This window comes from Schistocerca piceifrons, chromosome 5 (assembly GCF_021461385.2).
Source record: "Schistocerca piceifrons isolate TAMUIC-IGC-003096 chromosome 5, iqSchPice1.1, whole genome shotgun sequence".
NCBI lineage: Eukaryota > Metazoa > Arthropoda > Insecta > Orthoptera > Acrididae > Schistocerca > Schistocerca piceifrons.
Window position 1 is genome coordinate 216,962,495 of NC_060142.1, and position 20,401 is coordinate 216,982,895.

The 20,401-nt window shown below is 39.1% G+C and overlaps 1 protein-coding gene across 4 annotated transcripts in view; it reads left to right on the forward strand.

The window, feature by feature from the left end:
- Positions 1 to 20,401, forward strand: part of LOC124798648 (bromodomain-containing protein 7) — a 155,799-nt gene that overhangs the window by 10,096 nt on the left and 125,302 nt on the right. For 3 of the 4 annotated variants that reach the window (XM_047262147.1, XM_047262145.1, XM_047262148.1), the window contains exon 2: positions 19,411 to 19,718. In XM_047262147.1, the coding sequence (XP_047118103.1) occupies positions 19,411 to 19,718 (308 nt within the window). Of the gene's footprint in view, positions 1 to 14,505; positions 14,675 to 19,410; positions 19,719 to 20,401 lie in introns of those variants that run through there. The other variant, XM_047262146.1, reaches the window with a different exon arrangement.

The following is a 20,401-nucleotide window of genomic DNA, read 5'->3' on the forward strand; positions in this document are numbered from 1 at the left end:
TTTCAACTGTATGAGCTTGGTCAACATTGTAGCACAGGATATTTTCAGTAACAGGTCAAGGAAAAAGGGCATGTGACGGGGTTGGAGGTCTCTGAAAATGTCTTACAAGATTTAATATCCAGCATTAAGCTGTTGATGCTATAAGAGATGCTACTGGGTTTTGTACGCCAACATTAATAACAAACATGAAACTCTTAATTCTAAATAAAAGTGTGTTAAGGGAATTCTGTTTAAAAAAGAGAGAAGAGTGGTTTGCTATGAAGCCTGTGCTAGGAATTCAATCAAGTCTCTACTGGGTTGCATCCTGGAGTGGCACATACATTTGCAAGAATGGTTCTCCATGAAAGGCAACTTGGTACTGTGTGTGAAATGCAGAGGCTGCAGTATACATTAGAAGACTTTGTAGTGAGCCACTTCATTTCTTCTATGCATAACAATCAGTGGTGGCTGCAAGATATAACCGTCTCCTTTCTGGCACCTCATGGTCCTGCTAATGCTTTCAAATGGCCATCATCAAAAGATCAGTGTGCAGTTCCCATTTCCCAAGTACTGTTCTTGTTGGATCATCGTTGTTTATGTTCAAAAGTAAGCTTAGCTATACAAGTTAAATGAGAAACAGATGGGGAAAAAAACCTCTTTTTAACTGTGCAGTGTTGATTGTCATATTGTAGACAGTTTTAATTCATGGAAAGTCATGAAAAAGTAAAATCATAACAGAAGACAATAATAATTTGTGAATAATATCATAAAAAAAAATGGGTATAAATATTTTATAAATCTCATTTTTGTTGTAAAATTATGAATTGTTTTCCATTCACTTATAATCGTGTAGAGTAGTTATTTTGATTCAGAAATACCAGTTTTGCATGACATTTAATTAAAATCGGGAATCAATTTCATTATTCAAGTGTCCGTGATTTTTTGGACTTGACAGTAGAGTTAGATCAACCTAAAAAATTCCTCACATTTTGTGCAGACAAGTATTGCCCACTCTGATTGTACATTTCCGAAGAACAATATCCATCTGGTTAGCTGGGTGGTAATGTGTTTGCCTACAACACAGTAGGCCCAGGTTCAATTCCCGGCTGGGATGGAGATTTTCTCCGTCCATGGACTGGGTGTTGTGTTGCCCTCATAATCCTTTCATCATCATCATCATCATCATCAACAACAACAACACACAAGTTGCCCAGTGTGGCATCCCCTGAAATAAGATTTGCAACCCCACAGCAGGAATTCCTGCAAGGAGCCTCCTGGCCAACAATGCCACACAGTCATTTTGTACAATAAACAACTAATGTATCATGAAACTTGTAGAACATTTAGGATGAGGGTTTTGGAGAAAAATAATTTCTGAATAACCAAAAAGTTTTAGATTCTTTCTCTTTACATACGAATTTTTTCACAGTTTAAGAATGTCATAGCTGACACTTAACAGTCCTTCCACTTTATTATATGAAATGTAATAGTCAGCAAAGCAGTTGCACATAATTTTTTTAAAAACCACATTAACCAGATTGTGATAGTTCTAAGACTGCCCTCATCAGAATGGTAAAAGTTACATGAAATCACATAACAACTTCAAAATTTCAGCAACAATGTCGTCAAATGACAAGTCCATATTCCACGAACCAAGAGTAAAAATCAATAAAAAAGACAGACAGTTATTACAGAATGATAAAACCATGGTTGCAAGTGGGGGCACAAGTTAACTGCTGTAACTGGCTGAGACTGGCACATACACAGTGTAAGAGGCATCAGAGTATAGCAGTTACCTTGTGTCGCCACTTGCAACCATGGTTTTATCGTTTTGTGATAACTGTCATTTATATCATCATTTCTATTATCATTTTTATTCTTGACTCATAGCACACAAACATGTCATTTATGCTGAAATTTTAAAGTTATGTGATTTCATGTAACTTTTAGCAATCTGATGAAAACAGTCTTGGAACTATTGAAATCTGGTTAATGTGGTTTTTTAATTGTGTGCAACCGGTTGGCTGGCTATTACATTTTATATAATTGAATATATGGTTGCTGAACTCACAGCCACAAAATGTTTAAAAACTTACTCTTTATCTGTTCTCAAGACAGTTAACGTCCTGTGACTATTCATATTTTCAAAACATAATTTTGAATTTTACAAATTTTTATAGTTTATTTTTCCAAAAAAGGGGAAAAATAGAAAAAGAAAAAAAGCCCAGAAGTGTGTGTGTGTGTGTGTGTGTGTGTGTGTGTGTGTGCATTAATCATGTCTCATACTACTGGGAACAAAAATTTATTGAAAATAAATTGAGATCTCTATCACTCACTTGATGTTTCTTTATTACAATTTTTTGATTTTCTCTTTTGTTATGGCGTTTTCACAAGTACTCTCATTTAGAGACGTCCGTAGTGTTTTAAGTATTCATCACAAAATCAAAATATTGTAGTTTTGGAGAGGTTTCATGTGTAACTTAGCATACATTTTTTTCAGTAAACTTCAAAATAGTGATGTCACACATTCACTCTTGACCTGTATGCAGAAATACTGTTTACATTTGTAATCAGTTATCAATTGAGATGGAATATTGGTTATCACAGTACACTCACATTTGGAAGGAGCAAGGTTCAAATCACCATCTAGTGATCCAGATTTAGGTCTTCCGTGCTTTCACTAAGTAGTTCAAGGCAAATTCGACAATGATTCAAAAGTATATGTCACACTCCCTTCCCTATTTTCACCCTATCTAAGTCTGTTGACCATCTTTAAGGACTATGTTGGTGTTGGAACATTGAACCTAATTTTTCTTCCTCCTGTTTGTATTTAATTATATAGAGCAAACATTGTTTATGTAGTATTGTCCTTTACCACTGTTCCTTGTTTCATTTGTGCAGAGCACCAGTGGCACACTATTGATAATATGTTGGTGAAAATGTTTACATTACTCCTAAGAAAAACTTTAAACATACAAGACTTAAATGTCAACCAGGCCAATTCATCAGTAGCCTCCAATATTTTAGTAGTGAACTGAGTGACTTCTGGCTGCTCAAATGTGGCTGCCACAGTTAGTTGATGACAGTGCTTTCTTCCTGCAATAAAATTCTAGAAAAAAACATTAGGTTTTGTGTATGCTTTTCTTTTCCCATAGGTTCCAATTGACAAAATTGAAGGTTGCAGCTCCACCAGCTTAACTTGATCCATGAAATCATGTGAACAAACAGATATAATATGAAAATTTATTTAATTGCTGTAATAATGTAATACTAACAGGGCAACTGTGGAAATTTGTGGTTTTTGGGTGTTGTTGTTGTTGTGGTCTTCAGTCCTGAGACTGGTTTGATGCAGCTCTCCATGCTACTCTATCCTGTGCAAGCTTCTTCATCTCCCAGTACCTACTGCAACCTACATCCTTCTGAATCTGCTTAGTGTATTCATCTCTTGGTCTCCCTCTACGATTTTTACCCTCCACGCTGCCCTCCAATGCTAAATTTGTGATCCCTTGATGCCTCAAAACATGTCCTACCAACCGATCCCTTCTTCTAGTCAAGTTGTGCCACAAACTTCTCTTCTCCCCAATCCTATTCAATACCTCCTCATTAGTTACGTGATCTACCCACCTTATCTTCAGCATTCTTCTGTAGCACCACATTTCGAAAGCTTCTATTCTCTTCTTGTCCAAACTGGTTATCGTCCATGTTTCACTTCCATGCATGGCTACACTCCATACAAATACTTTCAGAAACGACTTCCTGACACTTAAATCTATACTCGATGTTAACAAATTTCTCTTCTTCAGAAACGATTTCCTTGCCATTGCCAGTCTACATTTTATATCCTCTCTACTTCGACCATCTTCAGTTATTTTACTCCCTAAATAGCAAAACTCCTTTACTACTTTAAGTGTCTCATTTCCTAATCTAATCCCCTCAGCATCACCCGATTTAATTTGACTACATTCCATTAACCTCGTTTTGCTTTTGTTGATGTTCATCTTATATCCTCCTTTCAGGACACTGTCCATTCCGTTCAACTGCTCTTCCAAGTCCTTTGCTGTCTCGGACAGAATTACAATGTCATCGGCGAACCTCAAAGTTTTTACTTCTTCACCATGAATTTTAATACCTACCCCGAATTTTTCTTTTGTTTCCTTTACTGCTTGCTCAATATACAGATTGAATAACATCGGGGAGAGGCTACAACCCTGTCTCACTCCTTTCCCAACCACTGCTTCCCTTTCATGCCCCTCGACTCTTATAACTGCCATCTGGTTTCTGTACAAATTGTAAATAGCCTTTCGCTCCCTGTATTTTACCCCTGCCACCTTCAGAATTTGAAAGAGAGTATTCCAGTTAACGTTGTCAAAAGCTTTCTCTAAGTCTACAAATGCTAGAAACGTAGGTTTGCCTTTTCTTAATCTTTTTTCTAAGATAAGTCTTAAGGTTAGTATTGCCTCACGTGTTCCAACATTTCTACGGAATCCAAACTGATCTTCCCCGAGGTCCGCTTCTACCAGTTTTTCCATTCGTCTATAAAGAATTCACGTTAGTATTTTGCAGCTGTGACTTATTATACTGATAGTTCGGTAATTTTCACATCTGTCAACACCTGCTTTCTTTGGGATTGGAATTATTATATTCTTCTTGAAGTTTGAGGGTATTTCGCCTGTCTCATACATCTTGCTCACCAGATGGTAGAGTTTTGTCATGACTGGCTCTCCCAAGGCCATTAGTAGTTCTAATGGAATGTTGTCTACTCCCGGGGCCTTGTTTCGACTCAGGTCTTTCAGTGCTCTGTCAAACTCTTCACGCAGTATCTTATCTCCCATTTCATCTTCATCTACATCCTCTTCCATTTCCATAATATTGTCCTCAAGTACATCGCCCTTGTATAAACCCTCTATATACTCCTTCCACCTTTCTGCTTTCCCTTCTTTGCTTAGAACTGGGTTGCCATCTGAGCTCTTGATATTCATGCAAGTGGTTCTCTTCTCTCCAAAGGTCTCTTTAATTTTCCTGTAGGCAGTATCTATCTTACCCCTAGTGAGACAAGCCTCTACATCCTTACATTTGTCCTCTAGCCATCCCTGCTTAGCCATTTTGCACTTCCTGTCGATCTCATTTTTGAGACGTTTGTATCCCCTTTTGCCTGCTTCATTTACTGCATTTTTATATTTTCTCCTTTCATCAATTAAATTCAATATTTCTTCTGTTACCCAAGGATTTCTATTAGCCCTCGTCTTTTTACGTACTTGATCCTCTGCTGCCTTCACTACTTCATCCCTCAGAGCTACCCATTCTTCTTCTACTGTATTTCTTTCCCCCATTCCTGTCAATTGTTCCCTTATGCTCTCCCTGAATCTCTGTACAACCTCTGGTTCTTTCAGTTTATCCAGGTCCCATCTCCTTAAATTCCCACCTTTTTGCAGTTTCTTCAGTTTCAATCTGCAGTTCATAACCAATAGATTGTGGTCAGAATCCACATCTGCCCCTGGAAATGACCTACAATGTAAAACCTGGTTCCTAAATCTCTGTCTTACCATTATATAATCTATCTATCTATCTTTTTGGGTGGGGACAAACTTAAGTTTACTACTATGATCCTAATAATGAAAACAACCAAAACAAATATTAACCCAAAGATCAAGCAAACTAAATCCTCAACAATCAACAAAACAACAATAAGGGGGAAAAACTGGTATTCAAATTCCACTTTACCTATCCAGCTCAAATGAAGTCCATTGGACCACAAATCTACTCATAGCTTCATAACCTGATACACAATACCATGGACCCATACATACATCCAAACCCAGTGGTGAAAATGTCACGAGGCCACATAGCTCAAACGAAATCCATGATACCACAACTTAACAAGTCCCATTTCTTACACATTATTTGACCCATATAGCTAAAATGAAGTAAACACTAGCACAAAACCAAAACTGTTATACAGTGTGCAATGGATGTATGTTCAGATACTTTTATATGTGGTACTGTAATATCCACACATTATGTTGGTTCTTTTTTTCCTCTGCTTCGAACAGTATTCTCACAAACTTTACAACCTGATGTTTTCGGCATGAACGTAACTGCACCACTAAGTGGGCTATGCCGGTCGCTATAGACTAACCAGTTTACAACCGCACTTCAGCAACTGACCTACTGTTCAGGGGGAAATAATCATTAATAGCTTGCTCTTGTCAGATGTACTTGGAGGTAACACCCAACCTAAAAACATACAACTTGTAATCCCTACAATTATTAGTCTGCATATGCCATAAATACTGATGAAATTTAGTTCAATATGCCGTTCTCAGTCACCAGGAGAAATATCTGTACTTATACCTGTCACACCCTGCATAACTAATATGGAAAACCTTACCTGACCAATGTGGATAAATCACATTCCAAAATACCTGCTAATCACAGTACAACATAATTACCGACAACTAACAACACAAGCCAAAAATTAATAAAAAATTGCATTAACATCAATTTTGATTTACAAGAACCATACAATTATGCGTAAAAACTCTCATAGCCCACATACTTAAAAAAATAGCAAAAATCATATGTCATCAGCACAGTCTCTCAAATGTCTGCCATGGGCTACTCAAGCCAAGACCACCCTGTGCTTAGAATGCCATGTTTTGTCCTGCTGGCAAAATGCACATTGTCCAAGATGCAGTAACTTTGGTCACTCTCATATGTTCTCTACAAATGTAACATTTAAAATATTCGAAAATTAAACAGAATTACTGTATGAATTTAGTTAAGGTCAACCTGTTGTCACTCATTGTGGCATGCAGAGACCTACTCGTGAACTTTGTTGTCATCCATAACCAACAAAAAATTAAAATTTACAAATGTAAACAACACCACATCCACAATTTCAAATGTGAAAACCAATCTTAGTATCCATTTCTGCCAAAACCAAAATAATGTGCTAACAGACTGCCATTAACTCTTTCAGTATTATTCTTACAAACAGCACTCAGGAAGTTCAATGACTCACCAACATTAGACACAAACAATTTAAAAACATAAAAATCCGACACTAGAGAGTGGCATCATATACTGCAATATGCCATCCACAAACACTATCAATTTCAAATACACAGCACCACCATGATGTAACACAACACTGTTACCTTTTGGGTCAAAGCAGATGGGTTACCAAAACTTAAGTTGACCCATTCTAATCGTACAAGCTCATTGGAAAGCCTTTGCTGAATTATGAACTGTATGATAAAACCAAAATTCCTCCCTCTTTGTTCAGATGCACCATCACCTTGTCTATGTGACTACCTTTTCAATCTTACGTTGAACTGCAACCTTATTTCTCTTTTACTCGTGTAATTTGTATTTTATCTTTTTTCGCTGGAACAGTTTGAAAATAGCAGAATCATGAGCCATCATTTCAGTTTTCACAGAAGATAACAGCTGCTCATATATCATAATTTCAAAGAAAATGAAATGGGACTTTTACTGCAGGCAGGTGAAATTGTCCATGGTCCTTCAGTGACAGCACACATTGGGACCTGTGGAAGTGTGGATGAAATGTCCTAGAAAATAATTACACCACCTCCTCCGTGCGAAGCACTACTAGGAACGATCTGTGATCATTGTCAGTTTGGCCAAAACTGAAAGATTATCAGGGTATGTCCATTGGCTTTGCTGGTTGACAACAAAATACTACAGTATATTCCAACCTAAGCCAGAGCCCGGTCTGTAACACATATCTGGGTGACACCACAACAACAATAAATAAAATGTTGTCACCACTGGTCAAAACAGTATGACAGTATTACAGTGTTCAATACACTACCCTCATTTACAATAAATTATTGTGCCTCTGAATGCTGGTAGCTAATCTCCACACTTTTTTCCTCACTTGAAGGTTTTTTGACATGCTGGTAACATTCTGTTATCTCTTATTCAGAATACCAAAGCTACCTTTGCTGTGTTGTCATTATGATTGGAAGCGCATGTAATATAACAACTTATTAACACGTGTTCAAATATTTTGCAGAATAATTTTGAGGGGTTTGGCAATGACAGATGTTACCTTGATTGAGAAGTCAATGTAAATGAGGTCGTACATTGAAATTGACACATGACATTACAAAGTACCCACGTTGGCAGTAGGGAAGTGGTATTTTACTGCAGCTGCTTGAAAAGCAACAGCATGCAGCATTAGTATTATGCTCATCTAATAAGTGTTTGATTGTGTTGGGATATTGAAATGTACAATTCAGAGTAATTGATTTCTCACACTCTTAACTGTGCCCTGTATAGTTTTCTGGGTACGTCTTCAAGTTGTGTTGCACACAGGTTTCAGTAATTGTTTATTTTACTCCAACTATTTCACAAAAATATTCTTACTTTATAATGACAATATTGCAAAAGAAAAGTTATGTATAGTTACAATAAATGGAAGCATAAAATAGTAGTGATGCCTCTTACACATTACTACTCTTTTTGTTATTATTATTAGTGACTATTTTGTATAACTGAGCAAAGACTTCAGATTAAAAATCAGATTTTAAGACCTTTCAAACATTTGTTGATAGTTAATTTCTTTGTTTGTACATTGGTTTCCGTAAATCAAGGAAAAAATCACAAAAATGATATCAACGAAAAAGTTTCATGATGAAACTTGGCTAAAGCGTAACAAACTTAAAACTTCATAAGTAAAGAAGACAATTTGTGTTTTGAAATCCATGTAAAATGAACAGAGTGAAGGTGTCAATTTGGTACCACACCATTGGGTGTCAACACAGAATATGATTATCATGAATATCAATGTAACATATCCAATTTAACACTCAACACCATTCTTCTTACAAAACTGCTCTCCGTGCAGCATAGGTTCGGAGGTGAATATTTTAGTCAACAAAATCCCATACAAATGCATCTCATAGAGGTCCTGTCTGTATATTCAATCCAGAACAAGTTGGCCGAAAAATGTGCTGATAGCTCATGGATTCCCCTCCTTCCCCACCTCCAGTTAAAGATATATGTCCTTGGAGTAAGCATTGTTTGATCCATCATTATCTGTCTCTTTTAGAATGAAACCATAATCTTATTGCATCAAGATGAGAACATCCATTAGCAATAAGGGTGCCATTTCTATAAGCCTGTGCAAGTACAGTTCTATGTGGAAAGACATGGAGCCCCAACAAATTCAGCTATAAAGATGCGTTAATTTTCTCTTCACAGATATCTGGTTCTGAAAGCAAACTTCTACTCCATATATATATGGTTATAATAGAGGGAAACATTCCACATAGGAAATATATATCTAAAAACAAAGATGATGTGACTTACCAAATGAAAGTGCTGGCAGGTTGACAGACACACAAACAACCACAAACATATACACGAAATTCAAGCTTTCGCAACAAACTGTTGCCTCATCAGGAAAGAGGGAAGGAGAGGGAAAGACGAAAGGATGTGGGTTTTAAGGGAGAGGGTAAGGAGTCATTCCAATCCCAGGAGCGGAAAGACTTACCTTAGGGGGAAAAAAGGACGGGTATACACTCGTGCACACACACACATATCCATCCACACATATACAGACACAAGCAGACATATTTTAGTCACTCACCTTTCACAACCTTTCCAGCAAACCTCAACCACCTCTCATTGCACACAAACCCAGTCTCTCCCATCTACTCAATCTCCCACTTCCAGCTCCACTCCCTCCAAAACCTCAAAATTCCAATCAACACAATCTGGTACCACAACACCCTAATTCAGTAGTTAAACTTTCCTCCAAACCTCTCTCCCAATCCGAAACCTCTGTCGTATCCAAAGGCCTCACCTTCAGCCCCACTCCCAGATTCAACCAAACAGCCCTCATCAAAGATTTACTGTCCTACACTCGTACTCTCTGCTGGAAGTATCACTTTGCCACGAAGAAAAATGATCCTATTCCTACCCCTAATGATCCAACTCCCCAAGACACTATCCAAATTGAACCCTGCCTGGAACAGTTCCGTCCTCCGTCACAGCGGGACCCACCTCCTCTTCCTCAAAATCACCCTCTCCAAACCTTCCAGGAATTTCTGACTTCCAGCCTTGCCTCTCAATCCTTCTTAAAAAACCTTAATCCTACTCCCAACATCACCACTGCTGAAGCCCAGGCTATCCGTGATCTGAAGGCTGACCGGTCCATCGTCATTCTTCCGGCGGACAAGGGTTCCACGACCGTGGTACTTGATCGTCGGGAGTATGTGGCTGAGGGACTGCATCAGCTTTCAGACAACACCACATACAACGTTTGCCAAGGTAATCCCATTCCTGATGTCCAGGCGGAGCTTCAAGGAGTCCTCAGAACCTTAGGCCCCCTACAAAACCTTTCACCTGACTCCATCAACCTCCTGACCCCACCAACACCCCGCACCCCTACCTTCTACCTTCTTCCTAAAATTCACAAACCCAATCATCCTGGTCGCCCCATTGTAGCTGGTTACCAAGCCCCCACAGAACGTATCTCTGCCTACGTAGATCAACACCTTCAACTCATTACGTGCAGTCTCCCATCCTTCATCAAAGACACCAACCACTTTCTCGAACGCCTGGAATCCTTACCCAATCCGTTACCCCCAGAAACCATCCTTGTAACCATTGATGCCACTTCCTTATACACAAATATCCCGCACGTTCAGGGCCTCACTGCGATGGAGCACTTCCTTTCACGCCGATCACCTGCCACCCTACCTAAAACCTCTTTCCTCATTACCTTAGCCAGCTTCATCCTGACCCACAACTTCTTCACTTTTGAAGGCCAGACATACCAACAATTAAAGGAAACAGCCATGGGTACCAGGATGGCCCCCTCGTACGCCAACCTATTCATGGGTCGCTTAGAGGAAGCCTTCTTGGTTACCCAGGCCTGCCAACCCAAAGTTTGGTACAGATTTATTGATGACATCTTCATGATCTGGACTCACACTGAAGAAGAACCCCAGAATTTCCTCTCCAACCTCAACTCCTTTGGTTCCATCAGATTCACCTGGTCCTACTCCAAATCCCATGCCACTTTCCTTGATGTTAACCTCCACCTGTCCAATGGCCAGCTTCACACGTCCGTCCACATCAAACCCACCAACAAGCAACAGTACCTCCATTACGACAGCTGCCACCCATTCCACATCAAACGGTCCCTTCCCTACAGCCTAGGTCTTCGTGGCAAACGAATCTGCTCCAGTCCGGAATCCCTGAAGCATTACACCAACAACCTGACAACAGCTTTCGCATCCCGCAACTACCCTCCCGACCTAGTACAGAAGCAAATAACCAGAGCCACTTCCTCATCCTCTCAAACCCAGAACCTCCCACAGAAGAACCACAAAAGTGCCCCACTTGTGACAGGATACTTTCCGGGACTCGATCAGATTCTGAATGTGGTTCTCCAGCAGGGATACGACTTCCTCAAATCATGCCCTGAAATGAGATCCATCCTTCACGAAATCCTCCTCACTCCACCAAGAGTGTCTTTCCGCCGTCCACCTAACCTTCGTAACCTCTTAGTTCATCCCTATGAAATCCCCAAACCACCTTCCCTACCCTCTGGCTCCTACCCTTGTAACCGCCCCCGGTGTAAAACCTGTCCCATGCACCCTCCCACCACCACCTACTCCAGTCCTGTAACCCGGAAGGTGTACACGATCAAAGGCAGAGCCACGTGTGAAAGCAGCCACGTGATTTACCAACTGACCTGCCTACACTATGTGGGAATGACCAGCAACAAACTGTCCATTCGCATGAATGGACACAGGCAGTCAGTGTTTGTTGGTAATGAGGATCACCCTGTGGCTAAAGATGCCTTGGTGCATGGCCAGCACATCTTGGCGCAGTGTTACACCGTCTGGGTTATCTGGATACTTCCCACTAACATCAACCTATCTGAACTCCGGAGATGGGAACTTGCTCTTCAATATATCCTCTCTTCCCATTATCCACCAGGCCTCAATCTCCGCTAATTTCAAGTTGCCGCCACTCATACCTCACCTGTCATTCAACAACATCTTTGCCTCTGCACTTCTGCCTCAACTGACATCTCTGCCCAAACTCTTTGTCTTTAAATATGTCTGCTTGTGTCTGTATATGTGTGGATGGATATGTGTGTGTGTGCGAGTGTATACCCGTCCTTTTTTCCCCCTAAGGTAAGTCTTTCTGCTCCCGGGATTGGAATGACTCCTTACCCTCTCCCTTAAAACCCACATCCTTCCGTCTTTCCCTCTCCTTCCCTCTTTCCTGATGAGGCAACAGTTTGTTACGAAAGCTTGAATTTTGTGTGTATGTTTGTGTTTGTGTGTGTGTGTCTGTCGACCTGCCAGCACTTTCATTTGATAAGTCACATCATCTTTATTTTTATGCAAAGATGTTGTTGAATGACAGGTGAGGTATGAGTGGCGGTAACTTGAAATTAGCGGAGATTGAGGCCTGGTGGGTAACGGGAAGAGAGGATATATTGAAGAGCAAGTTCCCATCTCCGGAGTTCGGATAGGTTGGTGTTAGTGGGAAGTATCCAGATAACCCGGACGGTGTAGCACTGTGCCAAGATGTGCTGGCCGTGCACCAAGGCATGTTTAGCCACAGGGTGATCTTCATTACCAACAAACACTGTCTGCCTGTGTCCATTCATGTGAATGGACAGTTTGTTGCTGGTCATTCCCACATAGAATGCGTCACAGTGTAGGCAGGTCAGTTGGTAAATCACGTGGGTGCTTTCACACGTGGCTCTGCCTTTGATCGTGTACACCTTCCGGGTTACAGGACTGGAGTAGGTGGTGGTGGGAGGGTGCATGGGACAGGTTTTACACCGGGGGCGGTTACAAGGGTAACAGTGTTACCCGTCCGGGTTATCTGGATACTTCCCACTAACACCAACCTATCCGAACTCCGGAGATGGGAACTTGCTCTTCAATATACCCTCTCTTCCCGTTACCCACCAGGCCTCAATCTCCGCTAATTTCAAGTTGCCGCCACTCATACCTCACCTGTCATTCAACAACATCTTTGCCTCTGCACTTCTGCCTCGGCTGACATCTCTGCCCAAACTCAGTGTCTTTGAATATGTCTGCTTGTGTCTGTATATGTGTGGATGGATATGTGTGTGTGTGCGAGTGTGTACCCGTCCTTTTTCCCCCCTAAGGTAAGTCTTTCCGCTCCCGGGATTGGGATGACTCCTTACCCTCTCCCTTAAAACCCACATCCTTTCCTTCCCTCTTTCCTGACGAAGCAACCATTGGTTGCGAAAGCTAGAATTTTGTGTGTATGTTTGTGTTTGTTTGTGTGTCTATCAACCTGCCATCACTTTCGTTTGGTAAGTCACATCATCTTTGTTTTTAGATATATTTTTCCCACGTGGAATGTTTATCTAAACCAGAATTCATCCAAGAAGTGATTAATCCTTACTTATTCTGCAGTCCAATAAATATACAAATATGCTGCCATGCCCTGTGTAAATGCCCTTTATCGTAACAAATGTTACACACTTGCCAAGTTGTCATTTAGGATTATTCTACAAACAGTACTAAATGATATGATCTTCCAATGTCTAAAAAATGGACAACTGCACTTAGAATGGAGTGTTGGTCCTGTTTCTTCCAATGTGTAACAGTAAATATTTGTAAGTTGCATATGTTTAAGCTCTTGACCTTCTTGAGTGAACGTTGTGGCTACCTAACTTGTAATTAGAAATTATTGAGATAACTATGATCAGCAGAAAAATCAACATTTAATCCCCTGGCCATATCTATTTGAGTTCGACCTACCTCAAATCTGACAGTTTCCCATCACTTGAATTCTTTCAATAAATGATGCAACAATGTTATTAGACCATTGGCTACCTACCTGTCTGTTCTTACCCTCAAAACAGAGACTCCTTACTCCCAGATACACTGCTGTGTGCTGTGTCCATATGACACAGCCAATTTGTAGCACTTGGTGGTTATGTCCAACATCATAGCTTCTTAAAAACATACAGTTAGAACAACTTTACCTCACAAACATAAGACATATCATTACAACATGTGAATAGTAATTCACACATTTAACAGTAATATTTATTGTCAAAATATTGAATATGTTAATTCCAAATTATTATAATTAACATGGATTGCAACATCTGATAGCCATGACCTACTGCAAGAAAGTTTCCAGTTCAAAAGAAACAGTTTCCAGTTCATGTAGAATGATAATGAAAATTGCCAACCTGAAATGATTGCAGATGTCTTTTTCTGATTTTCGCTTATTTGTGAAAACTAATGTATGTTGCATCAAAATCAAAATTATATATTCAGTCAAAGTGAGAAATATAGTATAATTTCGTTGCCAGCAAACCTTTATAGTAATAGTGAATTTAGTAATTGTTGTCATATTATATTCAGGGATATGTTGTTCTTGCAGTGTACACATTTTATTATGAGTGTGTAGTTGCGTGAAGAATGCATCGGAAAATTTTTTGCGGCATTTTGTGTGGAACCAACATATGTTGTTTGACATAAATGCAGATACTGAATTGGAAGTATCTTCTGAGAACTATGCTGTTCATGAACATGATGTGCTGTTCATGCAGAGTGTTTAGTACCATTTATAAAGTATAAGTTGAAGAGCAGTCTAAATTTAAATTCTCCTGGCATCTATCAAAACATGACAACAGCATCAGAGAAAAGAGGTACATATAACAACAAAAAACTATAGTTTGATAAAAATAACTTGTGAATTTTGACAGTTTAGTGTCCGACTGGAGAGTTGCAGTTTTTCCAGCATATGTCAAATGTGCTACTCACAAGCCACTGATTCTCAGCACGGTACACTACTGTTAACTGATGCGGTAACAGGGAGCATTGTAGCAACTAAACTGTTGGTGGTGTAGCAGAGGAAGCTGACATTTCATTGGTGTTGGTGGAGCAGTGGTGTCACTTCTTTTTCTGTGAGCTAAACTTCAAAAGTCACAAGCTGTTTTAGTCACATTACAAATATTAAATCCAGTCTTGCTCTTATGACTTCAGTCATATAAAACTGTGGATATTAATTTAAAAATATAGTAGAAGTTAAGTCAGTGGCAGGTCAATATAGTGGTTTATTAGGAATTTTTCTTTAGTTCTTCAGTATGACTACATGAAAACATTCATTGAATGGATACAGTGGCCTTATGATAATTTTTATTAGTACATGTTTTAAGTTGTCATTTGTTTGAAATGTTATATTGATTTTTAAAAAGCTTCTGCACGTTTCCTAATGAATGCTTGGCTTGGTGATGTTTTCTTACCCATGAATTTACCAGTTAAAATATCATTAATGTCTTTAAAACTTGTATTTAGATGATAAAAGTTTCCTTTTTTTCTTTCATTGTAATGAAGATTGATTTTAAAATGATCCAAGTTATTAATTACCATTAAAGTTGGCTAAATCTTCAAGATAAGGTATTTTATTAGTTCCCATGCCTATAGTTATTATTTAAAATCAAGAGATTGAACTACCTATAAACATTTAGAAATAAATATTTAGAGTGAACCTGATTTGAAGCAGTAAGATTGTTCATAAATGACACATTTGATCAGCTCTATGTTTGGAAAAACTAAATTTATAATTGAATAGTGTTAGATCTTAATTACAGTTAAAGGTCACTTTCAGTAATCATTTTTCTGGCAACTTGCGTTTTTCTTGAGTTCACTTAGTTTATCCAGCCCCTAAGAGCTGTTTAGTATATGCGAACTACTCTCTACTATTCATGGAAAATTAGAAATATTTATATTGTTTTGGATTTAAATTCATTTTTATTCTGTACTTTTAAGTATTATTTGCAGCTGTCCATCTGTTTCATTGAGGGAAAATTTTCCACGATACTCAGTTCTAACTGATGTCAAGTTCTTGTTACTCATATCTTTTTTAAAGATGAGAAATGGCCTACTTCACATTATTTTCCTAAATCACTTGTGACAGAGGTACAATGGCCAGTAATAATTTCTTTCCTCGTGGTTTTTATCTAATTTGCAATCGAGACTAATTTCAACCCTTCTGGAACCATTTCATATTTCTCTGCTGTTGCCTCGTACTATGCAAGCACAGTTGTATAACTGATTACAAGTTCTCAAACTGTTGTGGAGGCAGCAGAACATTAGGGACAACAGTTAAAATGGGAGCAAAGTGAACTTTTTTCCCTAATCACAAGTGTGTAAAATAACACGCCTCAGGCAAAACATGATGCTGTTAAGTATATCTCAAGAAGGACAAAATGCTATTTCATTCAGCCATGGACTAGATATGACATATGAAACAATACACTGTCATGATACAGATCCAAATACCTAGCGAGCTGAGATGAGATTTATATTATTTGGATTTTGCTTCAGTTTTATTATGAGAGTTTTAGGTGTAAGGAAATTAAATGATTATCTTGTGGCAATAGAACTTCAGGTCCTCTCTTCCACCCCACTCCTTTCTTCTCCACACAATCTCACAATATTAATAAAGTTTTCATCACCCAGGAACTCAATTTTTTTGGTGTTTCTTTCCCCATTCCGTCTCCAGTCTCTAACTGGTTGATGCAGCTTATCATATGTATTTGGTGTTACATTTTGGCTTGCATTCACCTTGTGATCTCAATTTTCATTGATACCAATATCATGACCAACTTTCTGAAGAATAGTGTGATTGTTTTTCGTTACATTTGTGTAAGATTTCCAACCATTTCTATGATGTATCTTGTTAATTATCTTCTGAAACACAGTGCACTTTGTGCTGCTGGTGTGACTGTGTTAGATCATTTGTACCACAGCTTGTAGCAATATCTATGCTTCATACAATTTACGAGGGTGGTTCATTAAGTAATGCCCCACATTTTTTTCTCAGGACATATTTATTGTTAAGAGTCAGAATTTGGTGACAGTATACATCAACATGTCTTGTCCATGTCCTTGTTGGTGCTTGTTGGCATGTTCTATGGCCATACGCCAACGTTGTGGAAGAACGTGTATTCCCTGCTGGTAAAAGCTCTTGTCCTGTAGGCATAGCCATGTTTTCACTGCGTGACTGACACTCTCATCATTTTTCAAGTGTGTCCCCCATAGAGAATCTTTAAGCAGCCCAAAGATATGGAAGTCTGAGGGTGCCAGGTCGGGACTGTAGGGTGAATGAGTCCATGACGTCCAACCCAAATTAGTGGCTCTGCAATCTGCCAGAACAGTTTGGAACTTCACCAGCGCACAGAACAAATATCAGATGTGAAGCATCAACAAGGAAGTTTGTGTATGTACATTAATGGCTCTTAAAAAAATAAAAATGTGGGGCATTACTTATTGAACGACCCTCACAGTAATTTGGCCGTTATTTACCTCTAGAAGACGAAATTCCAAATACTGTTGACATCCTAGTATTAAGAACTTTAACTTGAGGTGGGGGGGAATCTGGTGCTAAAGGTTGGAAAGACATTGTAGATCATTCAGGTCCAGATTGAGGGTAGGCCCACCTGTTTTGTGGACAAAGGGAGACAGATTATTTTGCTTGTAAGGGCTTAAGAATTCTTCTTCTTCTCCTCCTCCTCCTCCTCCTCCTCCTCCTTCTTGTACCTATCAATGAATGGATGCTAACAATCACATGATGCATCTGTTTTCTATGAACAGCAGTATGTAGTTGTTAATCTGCTCTTGGTGATTAGCTTCATGTTATGTAACCAATATATTGCTCTTTTACCTTGATCTTCCCTTCTGTTGTCAGCCGTAGAACTTTATGTATGGTGTTGTGTAAGATGTATCTTAGGTACGCAATTTTTCTTCTTTTAAAGATTGTAAAGCTATCTAGCTGTTCGTGTATTTGTTGCAATACATTGGTATTTGTTATTCTCGCTGTCAACATTCTATTGTAAGTTTGTTTAAAACCATAGTAAGTTAAGTACATTATTCTGTAAATATCAATAATTCATTTCTGAATGTAACCCTAATTGATTGCACTGTATTTGGTTTAGTAAAACTCCATTTTTTGTCCCCGTGATCCATTAGAAACTGTTGCATCATGGTGATACTGCATGGATCAGCTTCCGTGGCGTAACTCTGAAATGTATGACATATGTAGCTTATCTGTAAAACAGTTGTTTAGTGTGCCTGTTGCAATCCGTGTGGGCAGAGGTTTTGGCTAGTGTGTGTGTGTGTGTGTGTGTGTGTGTGTGTGTGTGTGTGTGTGTGTGTGTGTTGTATACCTTTGGTCACACAGAATTAGTCATGGAGAAGCTGTGTCCACAGCAAACTCTTTTATATCATTATCACATGCTGCCAGGTCATTTGCTGATCTGTCGTCAACCACAGTATGAGACGTGCTGTGAGTTGTAAGCATAACATAGGACCATTTCACAGTTGTAGAGAAAACTGGAGGAAAAACGAAATATTCTGTGGCATTATGATTGAGGTTGCTGATGTGTTACAACCCAGCAACAGCATTGTTCTCTTGCCGAAGATGTCCAACCAACACAGTGTATATACATGTCATTGATAGAGATGTCTTGGCAGCCTCTGGGTAGTTGCTGCATGTAGCCTGTTTCAGGGGGTTGCTTCTTGAGCTTGGTGACCTACCTGGTAAACTCCTGCAACGCAAAGATACTATGTGGCTCAACAAATGTAGTGTCACCAGGAACACTGTGGTAATGTTCCGTTCATGGAATGTAAGATTCTTGTCTTTGTGGCATTTTATAAAGGGGCTGATTAAGTGATGCTTGTGACATGGCAATGGTGGCACCATGTTAATAGCACATATACCACCGCATTTTTCTTACCAAGAGTTACTGTGATGGAAGCAGTCTATAAGTGTGTTGTCATGCATCAGTATGCATTCTTCTGTCCCGTAATTTTAGTGTCACAAGAAGTCTTGGTGAATGGCTTATCCCATGACCAATATTCTGGTATAAGTGAATCTTTTAGTTTTATGGATATGAGTGTGGCAGACATACACCCTTGGCCCCCCTCCTCCTGTTTATCCTCTTCCACATCCTCATCGTATCTCATCTTGCCTCTTCGCTTTCTTTTTGTGTGAGCTCTGGTTAGGTACAATTTGCAAGATTTTGTGACTCTTTCTGAAATGCAGACATCCAGTTTTCTGAATGTTTGAAGTAATGTTAACTTTAATCGTAATTAACTTTTGACTTTTATTTTGATTATATTTATGTTGTTCTTAATGTCACATATGATTTTGATCATGTTATGCTGTTTTGATCATCCTGTATTATTTTTATAAGACACTAGTTATATTAAACAATATCATACCAAACACATGTATTTTGGTGTTATCCTTTTGTATTTGCAGTACAGGTGACCCTTCTTCAGTTTACAAATATATTTCAAATGAGCATGTATAAAACAGCTATATTTCCATGTTTGTTTGTAAACTTGTTTGCTATTCATTACTGTTTGGCTGTTGTAGAGAAGCAGTTTGGAGTTGACAAGCCCGCACTGAAATTGATCCTAAAGGTTAATAACGCATCAACACCTGAACATAGCAATGATGCTTCTGGCCCGGCTCTTGCTGTACCACAAACTTTAGGACATGCTGGCCCTGGTATTGGATCTGTACCTGCAGATGAAGAATCTCGACATTCAGCAGCATCTGTACAAATAAAGGAAGAGTCCTACATTGAAAAACAACATAAGAAAGCAAAAAAGAAAAAGAAGAAGAAGGAAAAGGACAAAGACAGGGAGAAGCATGAGAAAAAACATAAACATCACCATAAGGTAAAGAACAACAGCTCATAATAGATGGACATTGCAATTCTTCCTGTAGTACAAAATACACCATAAATGTTTTTAGGATACTCATATAGACAAGTAAAAATAACTTGTTGGAGATACATTTACTGCAAAGCTGTTATGTTCAGTGATAGATGTTCATGTGTACTTGAAAACCATCTTAAGCATGTGGCACTGAATGGGATGATGCAGTGGTTAGCACATTGGACTCACACTCAGGAGGACAACAGCTCAAACCTGCTTCTGGCCATCATGTTTTGGGGTTTTTGTGATTTGCCTAAATTGCTCCAGACAAATGCCGGGATGGTTGCTTTGAAAGGGTATGGACAATGGTCTTCCCTGTCATTAAAACGTTCCATGCTTGTGCTCCATCTTTAATGATCTCAATGTTGACAGGATATTAAACCCTAATCTTCCTTAAAAGTGATTTAGGGCACTCCTAATACCACTATTATTTCCCCCCTTACCCTATTCGATTTACAAGTGATGCATGAAAGGAATACGTTTCGATAGCCTCTGTTTGAACATTAACTCTTTCATGGCTGCGAAGGCCGAGCTCCCTGCCTGCCAAGCCCGTTAACGGGGGCCAATGTATTGTGCACGTGACTGCGGGGCAGCTGACTCAGCAAGACGACCACTGCAGGTAATGGTCACTGTAGGCTAATCGC